The sequence below is a fragment of the Vombatus ursinus genome, unplaced genomic scaffold, assembly GCF_900497805.2.
Source record: "Vombatus ursinus unplaced genomic scaffold, bare-nosed wombat genome assembly UNPS02014799.1, whole genome shotgun sequence".
Taxonomy (NCBI): Eukaryota; Metazoa; Chordata; class Mammalia; order Diprotodontia; family Vombatidae; genus Vombatus; species Vombatus ursinus.
In genome coordinates this window covers 53180054-53189083 of record NW_020954577.1, presented here as the reverse complement: position 1 = coordinate 53189083, position 9030 = coordinate 53180054, and the positions used below count along the sequence as shown (strand labels likewise).

The 9030-nt window shown below is 51.4% G+C and overlaps 1 protein-coding gene across 1 annotated transcript; it reads right to left on the bottom strand.

Annotated features, from left to right (window-relative positions):
- Positions 1-676: 676 nt before the first annotated feature.
- Positions 677-8256, bottom strand: LOC114050377 (mitochondrial import receptor subunit TOM7 homolog). The gene is made up of 3 exons (XM_027871995.1): positions 8092-8256; positions 5780-5828; positions 677-889 (listed from the first exon to the last, which is right to left on the bottom strand). The coding sequence occupies exons 1-3, from the start codon at positions 8192-8194 to the stop codon at positions 874-876; spliced, it is 168 nt and encodes a 55-aa protein (XP_027727796.1). The 5' UTR covers positions 8195-8256; the 3' UTR covers positions 677-873.
- Positions 8257-9030: the final 774 nt, after the last annotated feature.

Here is a 9030-nt window from a genome sequence, read left to right as displayed (position 1 = left end):
GCGATACAATGATCCAGGATAATACCGAAGTACTAATGATGAAGCATGCTATCTCCCGCCAGAGGAAGAACTAATGTCGTCTGAATACAGACCAAACGAATACTGTTTGTCACTTTTTTTTTTTTTTGAGTCTTCTTGCACAAAATGACTAATATGGAAATATTTTACATGATTGCTAATGTATAACCTCTATCAGATTGCTTACTGTCGCAGGAAGGGGAGAAGGCAGGAAGGGAGGGATAAAACTTGGAGCTCAAAACTTTAAAAAAAAACCCAAATATTAAAAACTGTTTTTACATGTAATTGGGGAAAAAAATAAAAGATTGTTTTTTTAAAGAGTCAAAAAATTAAACACATCAAAAAATTGATGTGTTTCACTGCCTTTTTTTTTTCCATTAAAAAATATAATTTGTTATATGGGATGGTTCTCTGGAAGGGACAGGGGAGAGGATACTGGAATTCTGGTGATCGACAAAAAAAAATTTTAAGTTTTTGGCCTGAGTCTTCTCCTAAGATTATACTTGGGAATTTCTGATGCCAACAAGCTAACAATCAGAAATGTGCACACGATACAGCCTTATATGTCCATCTTAAACAAATATTCATGAAAATGTCTTATCATTTTATGTATTCCTTACTGTTTCATTACATTGAATTTTAAAAAACTGACAATAAATCATGGTTTCAGTTTATTTATTTTGATACATTCTGTCCCCAAGAATTAATTAGAACTCTTCTGCCATATACACGCCCATGAAGACCCCAGGAGCATCCAAACGCTGAATTTTCACTTCGTTATTCTGGCCAAAGTGCACACCGTCAGGGTTTCTCTTGTCCACCGATTGCTTCCAGTCCAGATGTTCAAACAGTCTTTCATCCCCAAAGCAAGCTAAAATGTTTGTGGAGAGGAAAAAATAAATTAAATCCAAACAAAAATAAAATTTCCAAAGCTAGTTTATTGAAATAGAGTCATGAAGGTCACAAATTAAAACTAGGAGCTTTGCTTTAAAGCCGAGTACGAGTAAAATAAAACCTGGTTCAGGAAAGGGCAGACTGGTCTGGCACAGGGCCAAGCCCCAGGTACAGAACGCTGCCTATGGAAAGGTCTTTTAACCACTTTAAACGAATTACCGCAGTAAACAAAGATAAAAACACTGAGGAGCTCGGCAGTCACCACAGCCCCACGCTGTCAAAGAGTCTTTGCACATACAGGGGGGCTGCCGAGCCCAGGAAATGCAGGCACCCGGGGCCAAGCCGCTCTCAGCAGCACCTCAGCGGCCACTCCAAAAATACTTGTTGATTGATCAATTAATCGAACCCTTCTGGAGCCCTCAATCGGCCGCTGAGCGGCTTGGGGACTGACTCCCCCTGACTCACAAAATAAAGGTCTGACAACCTACGAGGGACAAATGACCCCACCAGTTACAAAGAGCCCCTGCTCTAAATGAAAACTTCTATAAGGCCAAATCAATTTTTGTTTTTTGAGCTTGAGGCTAAGAGAGAATAAGGGCCTGCCTCCCTAAAGTAAATTACATGTGGCCTCTGAGAGTGTCATTATCACCCTCGCAGAGCCCCAGCCTAACGGACAACTGCTTTCAATCATTTCTCATCCCAATTCTCAGAGGGCCGGCTGCGGCTGGCCTTCGCCTACAATGCTTCGCCTGCCACCCGAGAGCCGCCCCGGCTCTTTGGAATCATTGACCAGATCGGCCTCCAACAGGATTTTGAAATTTTAAAATCAAGCTGTCACTTTTATTTTGTTACACCACTTGTACCCTCACCATATAATTAGAAAATTCTCCTGACGCAGATGAATTCACCAACATCATTTTTTCTCTTTTTAAAAAATCATTTCTAAAATCTATCAGGTGATATCAAGAGACCACCTAGAGCTAAAATTTCCCTGCAAAAGAATTCCAAAACATTAAGTGCTATTCTGATTCATAAAATTATTCCCATGTCCCCAGGACAGGCTACAGAAAGAGAACTTTGTTTATCTGGTAAAAACAGGGCAGTAAGGGCTGGCAATTTTTCAAGGTTTGGTCTCAAATTCCAGTCATTTTCAAGGTAAAGGACTTAACTGTATTTAGTTAGTAGAACAGAACTCAAACTAACCTGTTAAAATTCTTCTGTCCTGCCATTAAGCAGCAATAACCTGCCACCTTTCCCTCGGCCACTAGAAGAAACCTAATCTAAATTCTTAAACCATCCAAGAATACTAAACAAAGAAAAAGATCAGGGCCTGGGGAAGAGAAGAGGAAAAAAAGTACCCTTAGTTCTGCCGCCTGAAAATGTGATTTCTAACAGTATGTTCAGTTTAATGAGATACAACCAACTGTTCTGACGTCCTGTGGAGTTTATTAAAAAGGGATTTTGCTGGTACCTGGAGACAACTAATCTTATTTCTATTTTCATTTGTAAATGGTATTAAAACCCCCTTAAAAATCCCCAAGTAATTTTGCATACTTTACTTCCCTTATTTTTTCAGATGCACTAAGGTCTCCCCCTAATAGCTATCAGCCTCCAAAAGCCAGAGAAAGCGTGCAAAGCCCCTTTCTTTCTCTCTCTCTCTCTCTCTCTCTCTCTCTCTCTCACACACACACACACACACACACACACACACACACACACACCGGAGACTCGCTAAGACTATTCCTCAGGTTAAATATTTCTGCCTAGGAAGGTAACAAAGTTCACTTTCATGCTTAACAATACTTCAGTTATTAAAATAAAAATTAAATGAATTTTGCTTGTGTACATTTTTAAAGGTAACAGCAAATAAGCAGAATGCCCCAAATGAGAAGACCACCACCTGCCCAGGAATAAATGGTGGACTCACAGCAGGCCACCTGGGGCAGAGCCAGGGATCCTGAGGCTCCCTCACCTCCCCCAACCACAGTTCTAGAAATTCCACAGTTAGACATTTAAGCATTTATATAAAGTGGACATTTCAGTGTCCCTAGGGAGTTTTGCTGGAAGCTTGCCGCCTTGCAGGCCATCTTCTTCTCAAAGAAAAATATAACGAAGCATGGGACTGACCCCGAAGAGCAACTGGCCATGGGCTCAAGTACGAATTCCGCCTTTGCCCCTTAACCTACAACCCTAAAATACTAAAAGTATCAGAAAACTCGCTCTGGGACAGAGAGCATGGGATTGAGCGTGCCTGGGCAGGGGAACAGATCTGAGGGAGGGGCAGATGGGAGCAGGGCTTACTCTGACCCCGAGAGACAGAGGACCGGACTGGTCACTGGTCAAACACGCCCGGCACTCAAGGAGACTCCACGCTGCCAGAGCACAAAGCTCATCTAGGACAGAAAAGAGAGAATCCCCCAATCCCAAGCTCCCACAGGCCAAAGGACCACCAGGAAAGTGGGTTCACGGAGGCAGCACACGGTACAGCCCTGCTACACAGATTTCACCGAGAGAGGACAAGAGAAGTGGATTAATTATTAACAGCTAATTGTTAATTAGACATGAGGATCAGGGAAACCGCCACATAAATTCTAACAAAAACACTGGGGCCAGAGGAAGAAAGGTAATCAATTACTTTACTGGCTTAACATTCTTCGTGGTATTAACTCGGCAGTTCCCTCCCCCCCCAAAAGTCATGAATAACTTCCACTGACCCAAAAGAGATTTTCAAATAACTCTGTAAAGAGCCCCAGCCACTTGAGAGTGACAGAGGAGAAGGAAGTGATGATGAGCTCTGCGAGGGCCCCTGGCGTGGGATCAGTACAGGAGGCATGTTCGGGGCCTCTCTGGCCCGTCCATGGGCTGAGTTTACATTGATCCGCGCATCCGTGCCCAGGCAGGCCCCTGTGTGACCAAACACAGGGAGGGCGGGCAGGCTAGCCAGGGCCAGAATGAAACAAAAGCTCACAAGTCTGTATTAAAATAAAGACCACCACTGCGATCACACATGCACTTTCTTCTAAGCAAATGGGTTAGCAGATGTGCAGAAACAGGGCTCCTGCCACCTCTCAGCAGTGTGAAAAAGCAGCCCGACTCTTAGGCTAATCTATTCTCTCTCTCTCGGGGACGGCTGCAAGGAGACTCAAAATTACCAGCCTGGCCTAAGGCAGAGAGAGGGGGGCTTGGGGGCAAGGGGGTCGTCTTTACTGAGGCTCAAAGAGGTAGCCATGAACAATGACCGTGTGTACATGTGTGTGTGTGTGTGTGTGTGTGTGAGAGAGAGAGAGAGAGAGAGAGACGGAGAGATGGGGGGCAGGCGGGGGGAACAGACTCCAAAGCGTCAATCAACAAGATACTGATGGTCTTGCTGGAGAAGAAAGGCACGTTCACAAAAAGATGGCTACGGAGGCAAAGTATTCAATGAGGGGTCTACAATTGCAGATGGCAAGCAGAAAAGCTAGGATGTGGATGGAGAAGAAGGGAAGGGAGGCAGAGGGCGGGAAGGCCCTGAATGCCAGGTCAAGGGGCTTAAACTTTATCCCAGGAGCAATAGAGACCAGTAAGGAAGCTGTGACGGAAGAGAAACGGAGTGTCGAGGTTTCGAGGCCACATGACGACAAAAATTATAACCAAAATCGGGAAGGCGCGAGGCCACCGCCCTGGGAGGTAGGAGGCAAGGTCTGAGTTTCTGAGCCTGAAGACAAAGGGAATCCAAAGAGAGATGTTAGCAGGGGGTCAGGGGACCTGTTAAGGACGCCGGTCCTGCCTCTGCCATTCATTCCGTGGGGAATCCTGACCACTTCATCTCGTCTGCGAGATAAGCCAGGTGGGGCTGATGACCCTGAAGCAGTCAGAGCCAACCGTGCAAATGTGGGGGTCACCACAGGAGAGAGGGGAGCAAACGCTCAACAACCGGCCGTGTGGGCCTGAGCCACCTGCCCACACGAAGAGGGCCGAGGAGGAGGGCCCCGCCGGCCAGGAGACCGGTGCGAACCCTCAGAGACGGAGGAGGAAAAGCGGGCCAGAGGAGCGCTGTGGAGGACGCGAAGTCACTGTAACTGCCCACACTGTGAAGTGTGCGAGAGTAAAAAACCACACGTTCTTAGAGCTGGAAAGAAGTTTAAACATCATTGAGGTGAATCTCTTATTTCTACAGCTGAGAAAACTGTTTCACAGGCAAATGAAATGACTCAGTGAGGCCCTACTGCCTGAAAGGCTATGAAAGTTGACAATTAGAAGGTCGCTGGTCAATGTGCTGATCAATTTTGTGGAATTTTCATTTTTTTAATTTCATTTTCTTCAAAAAAAAAGATCTGTCATTGGGATGGCTCTTGGGGAAAGGGGAAAATGGAGGGATACAGGGGAAGTCTAGGGAATATACCAATAAAACAGTTCAATAAAAATCTGCTTTTTAAAAAAGTTCTCTAGTGATGTGTGTGTGTGTGTGTGTGTGTGTGTTTTAGGGGGAGCTGTCAGACGACAAGAAGCCCCCAGTCCATCATGGAGGAAGGGCCACACACCCCAGCCAGACTGTCCCAGCAGCACCCCCCCCCCCCCCCCGCAGTCCTGAGGAGGCAGAAGAGGGGGGGCCCCGCAGACAGGGGGCACCTGGCTCTTAGGCTGGGAAATAGAGAAGTTTGCAGCCTCTCCCCCTGCTTAATGATTCTGTCTCTTAGATCGGCAGCTGAACCCAGAGCATTGTTTTCTAAGCCGTCTGATAACCACCAGCTGAGCTCCTGGGGCCGGAGGGAGGTCAGCTCATCTGAAGCTGGTTTCAGCACACACCATCCCCATGGGTTTTTTTTTTTCCTATGTAAGCTTTTTAATCTTCTACAATTAAATGCTTATGAATCTGTAAATACCATACCTCAGAACAGTTGGTTCAGGCATCCCGGGATCTGCACCTCTCCTAAATCCTGAAAAGAAAAAAAGCCCACGTAAATAGCAAAGTCGTGAATAAAAACTGCATTTACAACAAAGAGCCGCAGAATGGATGGACCCTCCCCTGACACAGAGTCTCCCAAGTGACCCCTGGAGAATCCATCCGCCACTCGGAGCTCCAGGCCGCTGAGACTAGAGAAGGGGTGATTAGCACTGGTGGGGGGAGTTCCCACAGCAGCACTTCTCAAAAACTTTCTGGCCTCAGGATCCCCCGAAAGAGCATTTGTTCGTGTGGTTATATCTGCACAGTTGCCAAATCATAAATTAAAACATCACAGTATTATGAAAACAGTTTTGACCTTGACGACCCCCTGAAAGGGCCCCCAGATTACACTGTGAGAGTCTGGTCAACAATCCCATTTACAGCAAAGGTGACTTTTTTCAGCCGACCCAGAGCTCGGGTTGCATCCACCTGGCTCTGGCTCTGGCTCGATCGGTTCCTCGTGCCTGTCAGGAGCGCCGGAGAAAAGCCGGCTTCGGCTCTGTGCTGCAAACATCACTCAGTAATCGTTTCCCAGAAACGGTGAGAAAATAAAAGGGGGCTTCAAACAACTGATGAAAAGGGGCTAGAAAAAAACTACAAACATACTAAAAATCCTGCCCTTGCTAATACCGAGTGGTTACAACAGCGTGGAGGAAAACTGGGAAAATCTTGGTAAGGCCCGGAAACCAAGGAGAGCAATGCACGCTACACGGGCTGATGAGATCTAATTTAATAACGGTAATGTGCAAAATGGAGAAAAGGTTATTCACTAGTCCCCCAAACACCTCAGTTTTGTTTTCTCTTTCTAATGACAAACACGGATGAACAAAAAATAGTGCCCACTGTCCGATTATCAATGATCAAGGGAAGGATTTAGAGAATTATCTGGCTCTTAAACCAGATGATCGAGAGCCCGGCCGGCCACCGCTCCCCACCACACCATCCAACGGCCGGAGAAACAAAAAGCCCGGCAGACAGCTGGTCGCTGTCCAGCCAAAGGCCGGAGCTGCCAGCCGCCAGGCAGAGAAGGCCGCAAAGCCGGGTGGGGGGTACGGGGAATTCGCATTAACGTCAGCCTCCCTTTCCAACGCTGCCCGGACAAGTCAGGAGCCGCGCTCGATAATGACGGGGCCGTGGAGGGGGCAGAGGCAGGGAACTGGGGAAGGAGAAAAGGCTGGGGTCCTCCCAGGGTGTGAATTCACACCGAGGAGGCTGCGCCCGGGCCTGCTCCGGGCCCCCGGGAACCCCCCGGCCTGTCCCCGCAGAGTCGGGGGGCACCGCTCCAAAAGGGGGCTCGGGTTATTTTAACCCCCCCCCCCCGCTGACTCCATAGCATCCCTAAGGGGCTGATCCTAGGGAGGGGCACGCTCTGTGCAGAGGGGGCAGGGGGGAGGCTGGGGGGCCGGGGGGGGGGGGTCTCCTGGCTGCCAGCGACCTCTCAATGTCCACGTCCCGGGCGGCCCTCGGGAGGGATGGCAGAGGCCGGGGGAAGGGCGGACGGGCTGCTGGCCACCGTGGGCGGTGAGCCTCCCCAGCCCCAGAGGCCAGCTGGAAGGGGCCGGGGGCGGAGAAGGCCCAGGGAGGCAGGGGCAGGGGGTCCAGGGCCCCTTCCCTAATTTTACAGGTGAGGAAACTGAGGCCTGGAGAACCAACTCCATTCAATTCAGGCACCGTCCAGATATCGGCCCGGTCAGAGGCCGCGGGGCTCTCAACTCTGGGGCCTCGACTTGCCCATCTGTACAATGGGAAGATGTCAGCGCCTGCCTGAGGTCCTGGGGCAAACCCAGGCAGGTGTGAAGGCGCCTATCCTTCCAGTATTCTGGGAGTCTGCTTGCCCCGGGGGGGGGGGGGGGGGGAAGCTCCTGGAGGGCTGATTTTTGGTTTGGCTTTTTTTGATCTTCAGGGCCGGCCACACAGTAGGCGCCTAATAAATGCGTGTCCCATTTCACCTAGGCCTGGCCAAAGTCAGCTTATCCACAGCCGGCCTCTCGGGTGGTCTACCCCCAATAAGGTGGGCCCACCTGGGGGGGGCGGGGAGAGAGAGGGGGTGGTCCCTTTGTAAGCCTTTTCTAACAGTAGGCGCCTAACAAATGCCGGCGGCCCGCTCGCCCCTCCCCCCTGGGCCCACGTGGGTGCGAGGGGCGGTGACGTCACCGCGCTCCCGGCGCGCCGCCGCATGGCGGTCCCAGCCCGCGTGCGCGCCCCCGACCCCCCCCCCCCCGCCGCCCCGCCCGCCGCCATCGCGGCGCACTGACCCAGGTAGAGCACGAGGGGGATGAAGCCCCAGCGGATGGCGAACTGGCCGCCCCGGAAGAGCTGCTGCAGCCGCTGCTTGGACTCCTTGCTCAGCTTCACCATGGTGACGGCGGCGATGGCGGCGCCCCCAGCAAGCTCGGGCTCCCGCGGCCTCTTCTGCCCGCCTCCGCCGGAAAGTGCGCGCGTCGCGCAGGCGCAGCGCCGCCGCCGGCGTCAGGGCGCCGCGCTTTACGGCTGGGAGGTCGCGAGCGGCTTCGGGGCGTCGTAACTGCCTCCGCTTTTCCTCCCTCCCCAGCGGGGAGCCCCCGTCTGGCCACGCTCCCATTTCACAGATGGGCGTACTGAGGCTTCTGCCGAGTTACGGGGCGGGGCGTGGGAGTCAGAGCTTCACTCACCCCTCCCCATTTCATGGCAGGGAGGCAGGCCCAGAGAAGTCACGCGGCTTTCCCGGGGTCACACAGCAGATTGGTGGCGGCCCAAATCCGTGGAGCCTGTGGACCCGAGTGGGAGTGCCGTTCCTGACCCTCGCAGAGTGGGGGAAGCTGCAGGCCCGAGGGGGGCGGAGGCCTCGGTCCCCACCTGCTCCTATTTCCCATCTCCCATTTTGGAACTCTCCCCTGGGGTCCCCAGGGGAGGGTTCCCTGCCCCCGGCAAAAACAGCTGGTGCCTAATAAATGCTCATGGCGCTGCTGGCTGGTCTCTCCAGGCGTCCCGCTCGTTCTCCTTTGGGATGGATGACGTAAGGGAAGGGTATCCTGACTGTAACCGACTTGCTCCCTTTGCTACAATGTTTCTGCCACCGGAGGCTGAGCCCTCCACCCCCACCCACCCCGCTCCTAGCCAGACCTGAGAGGGCCCTCCTGCCCTCCACCAACCCTGCCAGCTGCTCAGCTGCTGAGTGTCACCACGGCAGTCCGGCGCCCAGATGTCTAACCAGG